We start from the raw sequence: 20,866 nt of genomic DNA, 5'->3' as shown, positions 1-20,866 counted from the left end.
TTTTGTCTCGTTTCGATTTTAGTGTGTTTCGTTTTTTGCAACATAAGGAGTGTATCGAAAATAAGCTATCCACAAATTTTTCTTTCAAATTATGATAAAAACGATATTTTATTCAAACTAAAAATTGATCCTTTATTGTACTAGGTTAAACTTGAGCATAATGAAAACCGGATGAAATTTAAGTTATTCCTTTACAAATTTTCGAACTTTTGATCGAACGCTATTCATCAAGTTCCGGACAAGTACAGCATCGCATTTTTTGGACGCTTGAGCCCAATTTTTTTAACTCCTGCATGTTCCCAGCTGCCTTACCAGTCTTCTTGAAGACCCTCTTCACGATTACCCAATAACGTTCGATGGGTCGAAGCTGAGGGCAATTTGGTGGATTGATATTTTTCTCAATGAAATCTATACCCTTTTCCACAAGCCAATTGAAAGTGGTTTTTGGCATAGTGAGCCGACACTAAATCCGGCCAAAACAGTGGAGGTGTACCACCAAACCTCCGTTTACGACCACTTTTTTTCACTTTTTACGTAACTCTTTTTACGAACCAAATCCCAAATAACGTAATCTTTTTTTACGAACCAAATTCCAAATAACGTAATCTTTTTTTACGAACCAACTTCGTAAAGAGAGGTTTTTGCATCCAATGAAACCAATTTCCGGCTCCATGGAAATTACTACAATATGGGTATTTTCGGAACAGGATTGATGAGTAGATGACGGAAAACGATGTTTGAAGTGGTTCGGAAATTCGCTTCAAAAATCAAAATGGTGAGTTCAGTTGTATCGGTATTCTTTGACGATCATTACGATATGATTATATATCGTTTAAAAAAAGGTGGGTGAGTAATGTCAGAGACATAACTGGATGTCGTGAATACGAAAAAATTGATACGCTCCCATCACTTTTCCGAATATCAGTTAGTTGATTGATTGTATGAATTGTGCAAGCTTTCCTCTTTTTCACTAATAGAGTTTGAAGCGATGCACCTACATTAAAGTACAGATTAGTTACATTAAATAGCTACTATTCTACAACTATATATTCCAAACTTGAAACAATTCCTTTTTAATTTGCTAATATAGCAGGCTAGGTACGACAAAACGCACGAAACACGCACACAGGAGGAAGAGTTAAGGGCAAGGCAAAGTCCCGCTCGAACCGTGCTGGTCTGCAGTTCCCAGTTGGCAAAATCCATCGTCTGCTCCGGAAAGGAAACTACGCAGAGCGTGTCGGTGCCGGTGCATTGGTCTATCTGGCGGCATTGATGGAGTACTTGGCTGCCGAAGTGTTGGAATTTTCCGGTAATGCTGCCCGTGACAACAAGAAAACGAAAATCATCCCTCGCCATCTGCAGCTGGCCATCCGTAACGACGAGGAGATATTTGTATACTAGTATAAAGATGTGTTCAAAATCATCACTTTCGCTTTCGCATTGCCGTTCGTAATTGAATGTGTTAGTGACGGTGCAAATTAATTTAACTTCCATCTTGATGAATCTTTTGGTAGGAAATATTGAGATCTGAGATGGTTCTCGTGTGTATCTTGTTTCGGCAATGGGCCTTGCTGGACTTTTTGGCTGCCTTTCTACCGATTTTCGGTGTCATTGTGCTGAGGGTGTCTCGTGCATTCAGATCGGGAAACTGTGAGACGACAGGTCCTCGATGTGGCTCTCGTGTGTCTTGTTTCGGGAACAGTTGCTCAGCAAATGGTAGGAAAAATGAACCACTCAACTTTTATATGGATGCTCTTGTACAGAAGCAGACGTCTCGCGTTCTGATTGGCTGGTGCAGTCATGAGTTAAATCAAACAGGTTTTTCAATAGTGTACTATTGAAAAACTTCAATGTTGTTGAAAATTTTCGATTCTATTGGTAGTTAGATTATATAAATCCTTCTACAGATCACTGAGCTATGAGCTTTCAAAATACGAGAAAGGCAAACGCGCCGTATGAATTATCCTCTTTGACACTCGTTTATACCAAACATTTCAGAAAAGTTTAATTTTGAACTATTTGAGAATATGTCACACAACTGAAAATTTTACTATACTATAAAATTGTGATCAAATTTCCGATGGCGTGTAGCAAGAATTATGTTGATTCATTAGATACAACATGAGATATTCACGATCAAAAACTTATCACTCTCTCAGAGAGTAAATTTTGAAAAGGCGCCCCATAGTAAAGTAAGTCGTATTCACGACAAAAAGTTATGCTTCTGACAAAGATGTTTCCTGCTAATCATTATTGTTTAAATATTGTACTATATTTTCGAAATGACCATAACAAGTAAACGTCTGAACAGCTATAATAATTTTATATTGTAATAGTTATATTGTATGCTTTCAATATTTTATTGAACAACTGGAAGTCTCAATCTAATATTTGGAAACAACCACAAACATTAAAATTTGGCTTCAAATCAATGACCGTGTTCTCCAATTTTTTATATTTTCAGTGTTACACTTGTAATTTCAGTTGTACAATAAGATAAAGTCGAAAAAAGTACTGTTACTCTCATCACGACACATTTGTTTTTATTTAAACTTGTCAAAATCTCATGTCAACTGGCCCGTCGGAATATGATTTAACATTTTGTAAGCCATTGAGAAAAAGGGATATTATTTAGCTCAAGTTGTAAGAGTCAGTTAGACAACCACATGACACTGAATTTCTAACATTTATGAGCAATTCCAGAAATAAATAGTAGATAAACTGGCAGGATCGACTTTCTCCGAATCGGATGAAACAATGTACACCTCTTCAGTATGGCAATCTATTCTTCCTGATAAAGAAACCTTTTCGACTCAATATTAATTTTTAGAATGTCGAAATTTAAAACCGTAACTAACCACTTCAAACATAGTTTTCCGTCATCTACTCATCAATTTTTTCCGAAAATACCCACATTGTAAGGGTTTTTAAGGAATATCGAAAACCCGGAAGTCGCCATCTTGGATTTCCGAACCATTTCAAACATCGTTTTCCGTCAACTACTCATCAATCCCGTTCCGAAAATACCCACATTGTAAAGGTTTTCAAACCAGACAAACCGGAAGTCGCCATCTTAGATTTCCGAACTACTTCAAACATAGTTTTCCGTCATCTACTCATCAATTCCGGTTCGAAAATACCCACATTGTAAAAGTTTTCACGGAATATCGATAAACCGTAAGTCGCCATCTTGGATTTTGAACCGACCCCAAACATCATTTTCTTGCACCCACTTATCACATCCGTTCCGAAAATAGCCATGTGATTGGGGGTTTCCATATTCATTACACAAAATTTTTTTACGAAGTAAATTCCAAATAACGTAAACTTTTTTTACGAACCAAATCCCAAATAACGTAAACTTTTTTTACGAACCAAATCCCAAATAACGTAAACTTTTTTTACGAACTACCTCCATTTACGAACCCCGGTTAGTTCGTAAATGGAGGTTTCAGTGTACTATGTTTCTTATATAAAGGCAGCAATCTCTTCCGGAGACACTCGTCGATAGATTTCTGCATTCATAGTTTCGGTAGTATAAAAAATGGTTGGCATCAAACCACAGGAACATATTGCTTGCCATAACAGTAACTTTCGACCGAATTTCTCCATTTGAATCGACCTGTCCGCATCGCTCACATCCTCCCCGACGACGACAGTAAAGTATTGTGGACCTGAAAGGGTTTTTTAGTCTTCCTTTACATAAGTCTCATCGTCCATCAAAACTCATGCATCCGGACACTGCAAAAGAAGCGAATACAATTTCCGTGCCCTTGTTGCTGCTCGCTTCTTCTGTTATACACTTTATTTCGAGATTTTCTGCTTCTTGTAGGTCTTCAGGTGATTTCGCCTTTTGATACGCTGAATCATTCCGACACTCGTTCCTGCGTTTTGGCCAAATCACGTATTGACATTAATTTTTTCTTCATGATTGGAGATATCACTTTCTGGTCTAGTTTTCTGCCTTTTCCTGGTAGCTCATCCAAAGAATAGTGTTCCCTAAACTTATTAATGATGGTTTTAACACTGGCATGATGAATTCCAAACCACTTCGCCAATTTTCGCATAGTAATACCCTTCTTACTTAGCCATGTGTCCAGAACCTTAATTTTCACTTCCTTTTCAATGCGCGACATTTTGAAAACGCAGAAACCAGTAAACAAACGAAATCTGACAGTCAAACGCACAGCATGCTGTGGTCAGAGCATAAAAAATCATCACAAATACATGCGTACAACACAAATGTATGTGGATAGCTTATTTTCGATACACTCCTTAATCGTTCGAATATGACATATTCGCCCTTATTCTGAACAACTTCATATCGATTTTACGCTCGCATTTCATTTGTATTCCTAATAACGCTAGCAAAATCCAAGGTAGCTAGGATTCGATCGATAAATCAATACGTCGTTATTCAGAATAAGAGTGAATATATAGGGGTTATCCTATTCTTGTGCTTAGTTCAAATTGAACTGTTCTGCACTGACGAGTCTCTACACATTAAAAAATAACTCTGTGATTTTACATCTTATTAGATGCACATAAATGGAGCGTCGTAGCTCACGCAAATTTACGTGGAAGAACATTTAATATTGTGTCTAAAAGTCCATACATGAAATTCATTGAAATAAAAAAAAAGAATACTGAGAGCAACCGTCGCGACTTGAACCGAGAATCATTGGATCGCAAGTACGTCTGTTAATCGACCGAACCACAGAAGCATGCATCTGCTTGGCTGGTAAAAGGTGCATTTAAATTCATACAGTCGCACCTGCTAGCAGAACGCAAGTTACAGTCGAAACCAGTAAAATTCAAGTTCATCTAACATTAAGTCATTACAAATGAGATTTTCCGTCATTTGACAAATTAAGTCTTTATGAATTGCAATTATGAGGGATTAGGTCACCTGTAAAATTCAAATTTTTTTGGTGTGTAAGACGAAACGTAAAGAAAAGGATGACATATCCCAAGTAACATTTTTAATATTATTAAATACTTGTAGCTGTCTTCAATGCTATATAATAAATCTTGCAATAAAACTTTAAACTCCACGAAAACCTACTGAAAACCTTTATAAGAGCATGTTCCTGCAAAGTGGACCATTCTTCATAAGGTTTATAAATCAAAATGAAGAATCAGCATAAACCTGCTTTAAAACTCCAAATTCAAGAAAATTTTGAAACCAGCTTTACGATCAACATTAAATTTCTTTGGATGGAATGAATTCCGCTATGAATAAACTGTCGTTTTGATGATATTTTTCTTGACTATGTGTGTCATGTCTACTTTGAATGCAATCAGTAAGAATATATTATATTTTAATTACGGGTTTGAGACCTTTTCCGAACGTAAAAACTTTATGCGCTTTTATTTTTATCGTGAATGTAAGGATAAAAATAAGAATTATAACTAATCGCCTTGAAATAAATGCGGTTTTGGCGAAAGTCTCCATGATTTATGAAAATTATTTTTTGTGATTCATCGTCATTTTTGTATAAAACTATTCTGTGGCGATAAAACTTGTGCATACAATCTGAAAATGAATCATGAAAGTCCAACATATTTCCTCGTTTTTGCATTTCGAAGTTTATTTGATGTCAATAAATGCTACGATATAGAACATCATAATGGCGGCCATGAAATTCCTTTGAATGCAAATTACACTTAACCTAAGAAGCAAAAAATCAAATAGCCTCCAACTAATGTGTCATAAATGTACTTTAGAACCCTCAAATTTACTCTGAGTGAAATTGTCATAGAATGAACACGCACACACACAAAACTAGATTTATGAAAGAATTTAACTGGCAATAATGTTTTAAAGAAAATGTTTGAAAGCAATATTAAGAGTGTTTGCATGGTTTTATTCTACTGCAAATTGTTTTATTTTTATTTTATTTTTAGTGCAGGTAAAGGGTTTCATAGAAGCTTTGAAAACTATGATATTACTGGTTAAAAGAGACACTTATTATAGTTGGCATAAAACAGGTAGTGATTGAAAAATCAATTACAAAACTCCTATAAATTATAATCAAAACCATAAGGCATTCGAATTGTTACTTGGGTATTAGAAACTTGAGAGTGTCTTCGAATTCAAACATGTTCATAATTATATTGATTTATACTGCTTACAGCAATAACATAACTTCTTGCACTCATATACTACACTCTTAGAAAAAATGAAATTTACACTTGACGTAAATTCAAACATGCCATAATGTTGCTTAAGCTACATTAACGGTGAAGTTACTGATATGACTTATCTTCACATGTTTTGAATCGTGAATGTAAGTGAATCGCGACGCTCCATTTATGTGCATCTATAAAGATGTAAACTTTTCTTAGTGTGTATTCAAAACAGTTCCGGGACGGGTAAAGCGTGATGGGTAAATCGATGCCTTCCATGCAGCCCACCTGGGTTCGATTCTCAACCCCACACATAGGGTCAGCAAGTTTTCCTGGCCCGACGAAGTGAATGATCTTAAGATTGAAACCTCTGTAATCGATACCAAATAATATTCAAAAGAGTTCTTCGAGATCAGCAAATGTCTGGATGTATGTATGTGACGAATAATGTCATTCAATTTTCTCGGAGATGGCTAAACCGATTTTCTCCATCTAAGATTCAATTGAAAGATCTTAAAATCCCTTAAAAGCTTGTTGTTTTTAATCAGATCAATTAATAGGGTTCATTGGTTTTGTAGATGTTGATAGTCAATGACCAAATAAACTTACTTCAGTTATATCCAAAAAGTTTATTTGGAACGCCCTACTGTTTTTCAAAGATGGCTACACTGATTGTAAAAATTTCTATTCAAATGAAATTGCTTACAATCCCTCAGGCCATTGTTAAATTTTAACTGACTTCGGCTACACCGGTTCTCTAATATCGATTCCAAAAATATCGGGATTAGAGGAGTTCAATCGTGTTCTCTAGCAAGGCCAAACCGAATTTTATAAACAAAAAATCAAATTAAAAGACAAAATTGTTGAATTTTATCCGAATCCGATTCTGGAGTTACAAGGTGATGAGTTTTTAAAATTCAAACCGTCATAAAAGATGACGGTATAAAAAAATCTTCAAAACTACTCAAATTAAATCATCATATTAATTCATGGCCATACAGGGTCACTCATTGTGACTGAAATTTCAAACCATAACTTCAAACAACGATGCGAAAAACATAAATATTCTTCTGAATTCGGTTCGAAACTGTTTCAATATTTAATTATATTAGTTGATGATTAAACAAATCGAATTCCAATATACCACAATTTTTTAGGGATACAGAAACTGAAAATTTTCCAAAAATGTGAAAGAAACCAAAAAAATGTTTTTTTATTAATCAAACTGAATACCTTTATGAATTATTAAAATTGAATTGAAAAATAACAACACCGAAGACTCGTATTCATGGTTTTTACAAGCGAATTGATAAAACAGCTATCATCTCACTGTTAGGTAAGAACGTAAGAACGTTTCTCTAGCTACACACTCAAATTTTATATCTGAGTCTCGGCAAAAATATGCCGAGATTCGCACAGCCGGCAAAAATAAAATTACTGAGCGTCTCGGCACCCTCAAATTTGGCAAATGTCAAATAATGCCGAAATCGTCAGCATAAGATTTACTGTTTGCTCAGTGAAACGTTCACTGAATATTCGGCAATCCAATGAAACGAAAAAATGAAAAAATAAATTACCGAATCATCAGTAATTAAAAATCTAGTCGATTAATTTTGTTTGTGATTTCTCAACTTTATAACCCCCCCCCCCCTTTAGGATCAAAAATTCATTTTATTAACATTTAAAGGAGGCTTACAAATTTGTTGCCAGCATGTAGCATACAACACACTTCATTTCCATTCAACTAATTTTTCAGTTGAATTAGAGAAATAAAACGTTGTTTTCAACCAACATAAATGTCACACTGTCACCGAAAAAAACGTTAACACCGTAATGACTAGTAGATGGCACACTACTGTCGAAAAAATTTCAGTCCCTGTTGTCTTTTCTATATTGGCAGGTATAAATACGATGTTGTATTGGAGAAAAAGACATAAACGAAACAAACTTATTTTTGAAATTTTGTCTCCTAAATCGCTGTTTTCTTCATTCGACTTCGCGAAATCTACTCTCTCACTGAAAACTTTGAGCACTCGGAAAACATAAACCAAATATAAGTAGTACACCGGACGGCGTGGCCCGGAAGGTTGGAAGATACAAAAAACATCGTTTGACTTGTACAATTAGAGTGCAACATTCGAAACTTACTTCACTTTTCCGCGTAAAAACATTATTATGCACAATTGCTTCGAATGCGCACAAATTATGCATAAATACACTTTCCACTAACAGTTTACGTCATTTTTAAATATCGGTTTAGAAATTTATACATGGATATATCGTAACACATGCGAAAAACATCAAAACAATTTGTAAGTAGTTTCAACAAGACTGTCCTTTTTAGCTTTTGGATGGATTGTTTTGCTTTGACACTTCTCATGAGTTTTTGGCTAATAAACTTGTTAATAAAATCAATTTCATTTTTGTTTTCTTTGTGCTGTCCTTCAGTAATGATGGTGATAGATAAATAGAAACAAATTTTCTGATTTTAATACCAAAATTAGTTATCAAGGAGAATTTCGTGTTGGATTGTTGCTGGTTTTTGTCCAGGATATTCGCCTTCTCTAAAAACAAGAGTTTTTTTTCAGCAAAGTAAATTCTCAATTTTAACTAATTTTATAGTTATTTAAGAGTTTTTATTAGTTTTACGTTTCGTCTTTGACTCATCAGTGCAGAGCAGTTCAAATTGAACTGCTTAGTGCTAAACTCGGCAGTTCAATTTGAACCGCTAAGCAGACGTAAAGTTTTTGCTACTTACAGAACACTTTTTGTTTTGCCACGGAGTGCAATGTCTTTTCTGACGTGCTGAACGAAAACGAAACGGTTATGTGCCCTAGCACAAAATTTGGCTAACCCCTAAATGACCTAACCTGCATCGGCCAGAAATAGTCCAAAACACGTTTTCGTTCGGCACGTCAGAAAAGACATTGCACTCCGTTGCAAAACAAAAAGTGTTCTGTAAGTAGCAGAAACTTTACGTCTGCTTAGCGGTTCAAATTGAACTGCCAAGTTTAGCACTAAGCAGTTCAATTTGAACTGCTCTGCACTGATGAGTCAAAGACGAAACGTAAAACTAATAATTTTATAATTATTTTAGAAATTCTGTTGTTAAAATCAAGTAATTCATAAACAGTAATACGAATTAGGCGCAGAGCTAATTTCGGTCGTTCCGTGCATGCATTGGGTTATTTTTTCGCATATCCCCCAAAGTTTTGTCTCAAGGACGCTTTGAGCCCCGAGTTGGGTGTTTTCCCTTATAATCGCGAGTGCTCTGATAAAGTCGCTTTTTATAAAGCGAAACATTCAAGCTATTTATTCAATATTTTTACTTGCAAGTGGTTCCACACTTCTTCGAAGATTATCCATTTTTTCACTAGAGAATTTCATCATAAAATAATCGCGCAATGCGAAGCGAAAATGTTACGCGGCAATAAATGACAGCTGTTGTGCTGAATCTCGGCAACAGCTAGCGCATATTCCGAGATCTGTTGTTTACTGATAAATTCAGCAAGCAATTATGCCAAATTTCGGCAAAGTGAAGCATTTTACCGAAATATCAGTGAATGCATTTAACGAAGTTCAGAAACATGCGTATTGATTACTGAGCAATCAGTAAATTTCCGTGTTGCTGATCAGTTTCGGCATTTTATTATGCCGAGCTCAAGAAATGGTTTTAAGTGTGTAATCCTCGTATAGTGCTATGAACTGCATTGATTCTTAGTAAGCATAGACAGATTAGCCATGTGCACTCAAGCACAAACCGGTGACTTCCAACTGTTGACGGCCGTCGATTGGTTTCGTTTCATTCGGCTCGTCTGAAAGCATTTTGTTGACCCGCGAGGTGGCATTAGTAGTCCAACATAAACTGATAATGCACTGATGAACCGAAGGCGAAACGTAAATGAAATAGAAAAATTGTTAAGAAATCTAAAGACAGAATGTGTTTCATAGTAGACTGTCTTTTTCCACACGGTGGAAAATATTCTTCTATTCGGAGCACCTTGCGTCAATTCAATTCTACACCGAATGCACTTTCAATCGACCGATTGGTTAAAATGAATGAAGAACATAGCATTCAATTGTGAGTTTAATCCCAAGCTCGCTCGAAAAGTGGCAATGCACTGTGAGGAGCGTTTTACACCTAACCGCATATTTGCTTTGTTTTATATACACTGGTGCAGCCACGTTTCAACATATTTACATTTGTGATACTGAATGGCAGCAGTACCGTCGCGACGCATCAAATTAGTGTGAGTATCAAATTTAGGGAGCTGATTCTCGACTCTAGTTGCAAGTGCTGAATATACGGCGATAATATTTATTTTACTGATAACCGTGCGTCTTTATTTTGGTTTCCATTATCATTTTTATTGTGGAAGATAGTGAATTTAAGAAGAATGAAATGTTTACAACACACATCTAGTAACAAGTAGTTGTCTTGAATTATAATAGGCATTTCTCATGAAAATTGTGAATTATGTAAACAAGTGGCCAATATAGCTATATAGAGCTTTAACTTTTCGAGTGGTAAGAATAGATCACTAAAGAGTGCTGCCTTGATTGTAGCACGTGTTTTTGGTGCATCTCGGATCTTTGCCCAAACGTGTATCGACAATGACATGGGACTGCTGGCAAAAAGGTAAACGAGGAATGACCGTGTCGGTGTTCTTCCTCGGTAGTATCTGCCTTGCGGTGATGCTTGCCTATTTGGCATTTGGTGATAGCACTGACGAAGAAGGCTTGCGCACACTTCGTATGATAGCGATCATGTTCCGCCACGGAGACCGTTCACCGACCGAGTTTTACCCAAATGATCCTCATCGTAACCACCAGTGGACTGGAGGACTAGGAGCTTTGTCGGAGGTTCGCTTATAATTATATAATTATGAGATTGGAACCAGATTGGATATTCCTGTTTCTTTCCAGCGAGGATCTCAGCAAATGTACAGTTTAGGGAAGAATCTTCGGCCACGTTATTATCGTCTCTTACCACCGAATGGCCTTTATTCAAAGGAAAACATGTACGTAATCAGCAGCTATGCTGAGAGGTGCGTCATGAGTGCCCAGAGCTTCATGGCAGGTTTTTTGCCCCCTTTGGAGAACACTAATCCGCTACCTATACCATGGCAGCCGGTGGCAATCAACACATTGGATAGGGATCGCGATACGGTGGGTACCTAATGGTAGTAAATGTTTTCATATACACTGAAGTCTTTTTTATGCGAATTTACGTACCGCATAAAAAAACCGCATAACTCTGAAAATTCGCATAAAAAACCGCATAACTCTGAAAATTCGCATAACTCTAAAACTTTGCATAAAAAAGTCGCATAAACAACCGCATAAAAAAGACCGCATTATAAAAGACCTTAGTATATTATTCAAGTGAAATTAAGGGATTATATATCTGCCGGCGCAAACAAATTTTTTAAATCACAAAGCATTAAATAACATGTCCACACCAATTTTTTTTTATGGGTGTCGCTAAAAAAATTATTGACTTTCAAACAGCTGATGCTTTGATAATCATTTCAGTAAAAGTTTCATTTACAGAATGTTCGGTGCAGTTGCACTGAGCATCAATCTGTCAGAATTAATTATATTGACTTGTTCATCATGCAATATTGACATTCCGTAAAATTTACAAAAAAAATCGTAAATATAGTACTTAAGATCTGTAAAACATTACTGCTATCTCGGCAAGTTTCACTGAGACCCCGAAATATGATGGGTACTCTGAATATACAGGAATCAATTCGAAATTAACTTGCCGTGTTGAATGCTTAACTGTTAACTTCTTTACCGAAAATTTGTCTATTTGACAGCTAAGATGCTTACTGAAGCGTTCTATGCTGAAATTCTTCATTATTTTCAATTGATTCACTGAAAAATTGATAAAACTTTTCCTAAATAGGGAAAAAGAAATTACATTACAAACATCAAGAACTTATGTCAGTAAAATTTAAACGAATATTTCGTAATATTTTTACAGGAAATCCGTTAGTTCGTTGACAGATGGTTATAAAGTGGATGAATGTTACAGATCGCAACCGTAGACATTATTACTGAACGCCAAAGGAGAAATTTGGTGTGTCGGACAAAAAGTCCCCGGTCTTACAAAGAAAACAGTATTTTTTCATAATTTCGATTTTACTCATCTGTGGATTCTCCTTAAAGAGCGATACAATTATTCCAATGGTATTTCAAAATTTCGACACTACTTTTATACCACGATTTCTCCGTAGCTTCCAAGAACGCAACTCCTTTCCAGTAGGGTTCTTTTTTTAAGGATCAAGTGTTTATTCTGCTGCTCGGCCATTCATGGAAGTTGACCATCAATGTCAACTTCCCTCTCTGAGCAGCCTAGATAGCCGTGCAGTGTCGGTAGCGGTTTTCCAAACTGGCTAAGAATAACGCTACGGTCCACCTGCCCCGGTGGTATAAGTCCACCAAACAGGTAAGCCGTGTGGCATCCGGCGGAATTATTTTCTACCAAGAATTGATCCACTGGTTTCCTGTTCCATGTCGTAAAAGGCCACAAAAATAGGAACTCCTAAGTCAAGGTGTATTTCCGTGCCGATGACTGAATTGCTGCAGGAGGTTAAACAATGCAGTCGTGAACGGAATATCTTGGGGTTTTCCCTAACATTTAAAAAAATCCTTACATGGTTTGCTATAGGCGATTATGAGCCAATATATTTGGTTTCTTCTAGTTGTTGTACGATAAGTGCTGGAGATGGAGTGTTCATTACTCTAATTGATAATGGTTAGAGTGGCACAAATCAATCTTCAGCATAAACGTACAGCAACTATGAATCTATCCAGACTTCTGCAAGAAGGTAAAGCTTCTATTGCTTTGGTTCAAGAATTATATTTCCAAAAGGGAAACTTCTACGTTGGAAAATTGTTAAACCCAGTCTTTGTTGCCTTCAACAATACCGGTATGACTAATCTACGTGAAATGCCTCGAGCATGCATTCTTGCAAATAGTGCTCTCGATGTTTCTCTCATATCGGAGCTCACAACCCGGGATATTTGTGCTATCACAGTTGGTATGACTATTGATGGCATAGACAGAAAATATGTCTATTGTTCGGCATATTTGCCACATAACCAACCTTCGCCAAGCGATGACTTCAGTACAAACCTACACATAGTCAATGAAGGAAACCGTCCAACTTTCGCGAGATCTGGAAGAGAGTAGGTTTTGGACGTAACTCTCTGCTCTGATACACAGCAAAAAAAATCTTGTAATTTCACATCGGAAAGTATGCACATAAACTAGGTTTGAAATGTTGCGTACAATTACATTCATTTCACGTTACACGATAACGATGTACTCTTGTATACGTTTTAATCCAAGATCGACGTATTAGAGACTTGCGTACTAAAAAAACACAAAGCTGAGCAACGTAACAAATAACAACGGAATGCGGAACAACGTAATCAAAAATACGTAATTCAGAACTATTTAATCCGGAAGAATGCATAGCATGTTGATACGAAATGAAAATACATTATTCATCATTATTCGAGTATTTATTTTTAATTTATTAATTCAATGATCTATAATCAGTCGTTCTCCTTCTGGTTGTAAGCATAATTTTAATTTTTTTCATTCTCTATACTAGTATATATATATATATATATATATATATATATATATATATATATATATATATATATATATATATATATATATATATATATTTATATATATATATATATATATATATATATATATATATATATATATATATATATATATATATATATATATATATATATATATATATATATATATATATATGTATATTATTTATATACATACATATACTTTATTAGATTACTCATTATTTAATTCTTTTGTTAAAGAAAAGCTTTGACATTCTAGTTACTTACTGAAACGATTTCGTCTTGATATAAATTAGTAGAATTAAACATATGTTTATAACATATGTTTTTGACGTTGCGTTGAAGAAAAGTCGACCGACGAAGACTTTTTTAATAATGTTAACAAAAACGTCCCACGTCCCATTATAAATGGCAAGTTTTGGTTTGAATACAAGTAAAAGAAAAAATCTATTGAATTTTAGCTAGTTTGGTTAAAAGTGTTCGAACTGGTTGTTGTTGTTTACCTACTATTGTTGCAACTGATCTGGTGCCTTTATCAGGCTTAAGTTTCAGTGAAAATAACTGAAAAAACTCTAGAGTTTTTGAAACTACAGCAGGATATTTGTAGTACATATCGCGACCTGTAACAGAATTTCGAAAGTTAGAATATTCGACTTTTGACGTACTATATTTCATATCAACTAATGCGAGAATAGGAGACGTAGTAGTTGTATCCAAGATGGTAGCATCATTCTGTGTATAGTAAAAAAAATTTCATTGAAATTAAAACTGACACAAATTATGCATCTATAACAAGAAGACTACTGAATATGCCCTAAGGGCTTATACACACTCTATCAATTTAAATAGTATCATTATTTTTAATATTCTATCACTTACACCAAAACTGACCAAGACTGTAGAAAAATCTTCCTTCAATATTTTTGAAACGCCAACAAAAATTTACAAGTCTGTCGCAGTCGTTAATGTGCATTTTTTTATAGATGTACGTTCTCGAAACTTGAATGAGTCTTTTCCGCTTAGAAAAATAATTGTCAATAAAGCGTGTGTGATTTATCCCAGTTGCACGTTCAAAGTGATGTTTAAGTATAGCGATTTGTTTTAATATGACTTTTATAAATCTCCACCTGCTTAAAGTATGAACCGCATATTGAGCAAACTATATCCATTTCAATTATCTGAAATTTAAATGTGATATTGATAAGAATCATTTTTATGTGTTGACGACAAATTAATAACATAACACACATATATACATACATAGAATAGCTATTACAAATCAATCAATCGTAAATCAATGCATCAGTCATCATGTTACCAAAATATTCGTTTCCCAGATTTTATGTACACATTATAGGCCATATCCTTTTTTGCACATTGAAAATCGTTCATACGGGTTTGTGAAAATGTTTTTAATCCATTGCACACATCAATTAGTACCGGTACAGACCAGGCATAATGTCGTACTGCATATTCCACTAGTATCACGGGAAAAAGATTTAGTTTGAAACTACCAACGAAAGCTACAAAAATTATTGAAAATTTATCAACCCGTTTAGTGACATTTTCTATTGTAAATTGCTGTATTGCATCGAATCAACAAATTACAAAGTTTGTACTGTTACTTACCAATTTATGTTTGCACAAGAGCACGCAGATAAACAAATTCATATAACTGACGCCATGAAATGAAAAACAATGCACACATAAGAGCTCTGCGTCACTTTTGTGTGAATATTACACACTTTTGTGTATATGTACACTGTATCGATAATATATCACAAAACATCTATGTAATATTCTGGTAAATTTTCAACACGGTTTAAGTGCATTCTTTTCGCTGTGATATTACACGGAACAATGTGTAAAATTTTGCTCTTTCGGCGTTTTTATTTGAGTACATCTTTTATGCATAATATTACGCTATGGCTTTAAATATATAACCAAAAATCTGTGATTTCACATCGTCAATTAAATTACGTCGATTTTGTTTGAACGTCGCAGTGTATTACGAGACTGGTAATTACAATTTTATTTGCTGTGTAGAATTGCGCATGAGTTGGTGAATTGGCTCGTCTACGATGAGCTCGAACCTTCGTTGTCTGTTCATAAGTACATCTTCTTTGATCATTCAAACGTTAAATTTGATATTATCACATCGTAATCCCAAATCTACAAACTGGGACCTCTATGAAGAGGGCTTGGCGACTAGATTTTACGGGTACTAACCAACAATTGAAACCCCAATTGATTTGAAAAATGTTGTCGACGAGACAAACTAACTCATAGTTGCAGCATATGAAGAGGCTTGTCCACTTCGGATTGTGCGAGCTACTAGAGGAACTCCTTGGTGGAATGCTGCACTTGCTAGACTAAGGAAACTATGCAGAAGAGCTTGGAACCACCGACGCAGAGATGGGTCGGAGGCATTCGTGTCGGCTCGAAGGGCTTACAAAAATGCTCTTCGATCGTCTGAGCGAAGTGGTTGGAAAAGTCTTGGCACAAATGTCTCTAGTCTCAACGAGGCTAGCAGATTAAATAAGTTACTTTAGAAGTCTAAGGATTTTAATGTCAGTTTCTTAAGAACTTCAGATGGTCGACAGCTCTTCCCGAGACTTTTTCAGGTAGTTACGCTTCTTGGGCCCTTGCTCGAAGCGTTGTGATGATTGAATCGGCCAAATGGGTAGTTGAGAGTTTTGCTCCGTACAAGTCTTCTGGAAAGGATGGAGTTTTTCCAGTGTTACTGCAGAAAGGGTGTGAACATTTCAAACATGTTTTGAAGAAAATACTTACTTTTAGTCTTGCGACAGGATATATTCCAAGAGGATATTAGGAATGTTAGTCTGGACGTGCATCCGCTACATGGAATGCAAAAGGAATCCCCAAGAGATATGCCGAAGCACTTTTTTTTCTCTTCAGAATGCCGAAGCACTTCTTACCTGTGTTAACGTCCGTATCGAAATGGTGGTAGCAGTTGAGTGCTTGGAATAATCAAGCGCAGCTGTACCCACCGTAGTAGTCATGGCTTGCTATGCATCGATTATTATAAAATCGTTTATACCCACACATTATCCCTCTTCCAAAAAAAAATGAAAGCGATGTAGTAGGTATTCATATAGATAATAATGTTCTTAAATTCATTGGCGAATGTCATACTTATAGAACTTGGCAGCGATGTCAGATCTACGAAAATATCCGTATATTTGAATTTGGAGATTTTCAACGAATTTTCGGAACCGTGAAGAATATCTACAGAAATTTGAGTTCACAGAATTTTGAATTTTTGATCAGAAAACTACGGAATCTTGTCTAGTGACTAAAGACAAATTGTCTTATCTTGCTCATTTCGTGCTAAAGTTTCCGGGATAAATGTCACTTTGTGGAAATGACACTACAATTATCTGGCATCGCTTTTAGCTTGGTCTCTGCAATGTTTTGGAAAATTGGAAAAACAACGGTGCTAAGTTTAACAAAATTTCAATACTTATAAAGGGAAACTGGATATTAGCAGGTAACTACTGGTTTTGTAGAAGGAATTATCTCATAATTATGCTATTCAGTTTCAGAAATCGGATTGTAAAATTGTTACTCTAAATTTATAATTTTTCACGCGGACTCTTCTAGAAACTATATTATGGAAATAAGACTAGATCTCTATAGAAGAATTAGACATTTCAAAGAAATTAAATATACATACTTTGGTAAGTAGTAAATTCGATACATTAATGGTTGACCTATTCAACTATAGATTTCGTAACATACATGATGTTTTTTACACACGTTACTAAGAGATGTTGCTATCTCAGATTTTTCAATGTAACGATTCCATTCCTCCCACACGGAAAGACCGAAATTAGCATTTTGGCGAAAAAATTAGTTTTCTGATTTTAGTTAGTTATTTTTTGAGACAACTAAAAAAATCTTACTTTTGCTAATTTAGATTTTTAATTCTAATTCTCCTAATAATAATAAAATATTTGTTGAAATGGCTATTTTTTTTAGTTGAATTCACCAATTAAACGTGCTGTCATTTCTTAGCTAAGGCACGCTTCATATCCATTCAACTAATTTTTTAGTTGAATTAGAGAAATAAAACGTTGTTTTCAACCAACATAAGTGGTTGAATTGGTTTCTGCAATTAGCAGCTATATGGCGCTCGTTAACACCGTAATGACTACTAGCCACTAGATGGCACACTACTACCGAAAAAAATTTCAGTCGCGGTTATCTTTTCTATATTTGCAGGTATAAATACGATGTTGTATTCGAGAAAAAGACATAAGCGAAACATACACTTCTTTTTGAAAAATTTTACTTCTAAATCGCTGTTTTCTTCATTCGACTTCGCGAAATCGACTCTCTCACTGAAAACTTTGAGCACTCGGAAAACAAAAACCGAATACAAGTAGTACACCGGACGGCGTAGCCCGGAATGAGAAGATACAGAAAAACATCATTTGACGTGTACAATTAGAGTGCAACTTTCGAAACTCACTTCACTGTTTCGCGTAAAAACATTATTACCCACAATCGCTTCAACTGCGCACAAATTCTAAATAAATACGCTTTCCACTAACAGTTTACGTCATTTTTACATATCGGTTTAGAAATTTATATAGGGATATATCGCAACACATGCGAAAAACATCTAAACAATTTGCGAGCAGTTTCAACAAGACTGTCCCTTTTAGCTTTTTAATGGATTGTTTTGCTTTGACACTGCTGTCCTTCAGTAATGACGGTGATAGATAAATAGAATCAAAGTTGTCAATGAGAATTTCGTGTTGGATTGAAATATTGCTGGTTTGTGTCCAGAATATTCGCCAACTAAACACATTCTCTAAATATAAGAGTTTTTTTCAGCACAGTAAATTCTAAATTTTAACTAATTTTATAGTTATTTTGGAAATTTTGTTGTTAAAATCAACTAATTCAAAAACAGTAATACGAATTAGGCGCAGAGCTAATTTCGGTCGTTCCGTGCGGATTCATCATCTGAACTGCCTGGTCAATCGGGCATATTTCCCGTTATTCGCCATATTATTGTTTTAAATTACGTACTTTGTTGTTATAAACACAAATATGTGCATCAGGACTAATGCGAGCTACTATAGCAATATCGAATATTGAAATCAGTTGCGTCTCTCGTGCGCGATGTTTCTGGTCGGCTAATTTTAATTTAATGCGCGACCATTTTCGTCCGCTTTTTTTTATTATTATTATTTGCGCGACCTTTCTGGTCCGCGTGTAATGCGCGACCTTGCTGGTCCGCTTAGAATGAGCAACCATCCTGGTCCGCTCAGAATGCGCGACCTTGCTGGTCCGCTCAGAATGCGCGACCTTCCTGGTCCGCTTATAATGCGCGATCACAGTGATCGCTTTTCCAATTCATTTTAAATGTTACGTAATTTAGGCGACCATTTTATTTATTTGAAAAATGAAATAAAACGAGGCGCCTAATTACTGCAACGTTTGCTACACACTTTTTTTTCTCTGGGATTCCTTTTCCGGTGAAAATTACAATTACAATATACTTGCTAAGCTAAGGGTTCTGAACATTGTTGCAACGAAATTGCAACACCTGGCAAAGGATCGCCATTGTGAATATCTTAATATCCACCGAAAAGGAATCCCCAAGAGATATGTCGAAGCACTTCTTACCTGTGTTAACGTCCGTATCGAAATGGTGGTAGCAGTTGTGAGTGCTTGGAATAATCAAGCGCAGCTGTACCCACCGTAGTAGTCATGGCTTGCTATGCATCGATTATTATAAAATCGTTTATACCCACACACTTACCAGCGTGGAAAGTCCACTACAACCCTGTTACATGATGTTGTGTACAACATTGAAAAAGCGTTCTCACAAAAGCAATCTTGCTTGGGAGTTTTCCTAGATATTGAAGGTGCCTTTGATAACGTGTCTTTCAATTCAATTCTGGAAGCAGCCCGTGGTCATGGCATACCTTCAAGTATTACAAATTGCATACAAGCAAATGCTTAGTAATCGACTTCTTTGTTCATCGCTTCGGCAAGCAGAGATTAGAAAGCTGAGTGTCTGTGGGTGTCCTCAAGTGTGTGTACTTTCCCACTTTTATGGAACCTAATCGCTGATGGTTTGTTAAGGAAACTTAATAACCTTGGAATTCCGACTTATGGTTTTGCCGACGATTATCATATATTGATGACCGGTATAAGCATTAACACTCTCTTTGATTTGATGCAGTCAGCCCTGCGATCTGTTAAGCTATGATGTTGTCAGGTTGGATCAATGATGCTTTTCACTCATCGTAGGATAATCACAGGAGCTCGTCCGTTGCAGTTCTTTGGTTCAGAGGTCACTGTGGTCGATCAAGTTAAATACGTCGGGGTTATTCTTGACTCAAAACTGAATTGGTCTGCTCACATTGACTTCAGGATTAAGAGAGCTTGCTTGGCTTTCGGCCAATGCAGACGAGCTTTTGGAAAATCATGGGGACTCAAACCCAGATATATTCATTGGATCTACACAACTATTGTTAGACCAATTTTAGCATATGGATGTCTTGTATGGTGGCAGAAAGGAGAAGTCGCGACAGTTCAGTCAAAGCTAAATCATCTCCAAAGGATGGTACTAATGGCGATGACAGAAGCATTCACGACAACTCCTACTGCTGCTCTAGAGGCGCTACTGTGCATTAAACCACTACATGTGTTCCTAAAACAAGAAGCATTATCTTGTGCATACCGTCTTAAGGTTACAGGGCTTTGGAACTGTAACCCATTAGATTATGCTACCAGCCACACTCGCTTGTGGTCTCAAATGGTTACGTGAGATGAGTATTTACTCGCTTCTAGTGACCTAACTTGTTACCGTTTCGAGTTGTACACCCTATCATGCCCCTATAGGAGCACTGCTGGAGAACTAGGGATACTAGAGTTCATCATGAATTTGTTTTATATTCGTGTTAGGATGGGCATGCGTTTTGGTTCTATTTATATATTGAAAATTTATATTAAAATATATTCATTCTATTGTAAAATATAAGTTACTAATAATTATCAGAGATAGAATAACAGAACATAAAGTTTACATTGTCAAACATTCAAATATGTATAAATAAGC

At 35.8% G+C, this 20,866-nt stretch overlaps 1 protein-coding gene across 1 annotated transcript in view; it reads left to right on the top strand.

The window, feature by feature from the left end:
- The first annotated feature begins 10,334 nt into the window (after nucleotides 1–10,334).
- LOC131440427 (lysosomal acid phosphatase) overlaps nucleotides 10,335–20,866 on the top strand; it is a 30,036-nt gene continuing 19,504 nt past the window's right edge. Inside the window, exons 1-2 of the mRNA XM_058611698.1 lie at nucleotides 10,335–10,992; nucleotides 11,056–11,298. Coding sequence (XP_058467681.1) covers nucleotides 10,744–10,992; nucleotides 11,056–11,298 — 492 coding nt within the window. The 5' untranslated portion in view covers nucleotides 10,335–10,743. The remainder of the gene's footprint in view (nucleotides 10,993–11,055; nucleotides 11,299–20,866) is intronic.

Source organism: Malaya genurostris, chromosome 1 (assembly GCF_030247185.1).
Source record: "Malaya genurostris strain Urasoe2022 chromosome 1, Malgen_1.1, whole genome shotgun sequence".
In the NCBI taxonomy this organism is placed as follows: Eukaryota; Metazoa; Arthropoda; class Insecta; order Diptera; family Culicidae; genus Malaya; species Malaya genurostris.
Note: the sequence above shows the minus strand (reverse complement) of the source record. Positions and strands in the feature narration are given on the sequence as shown.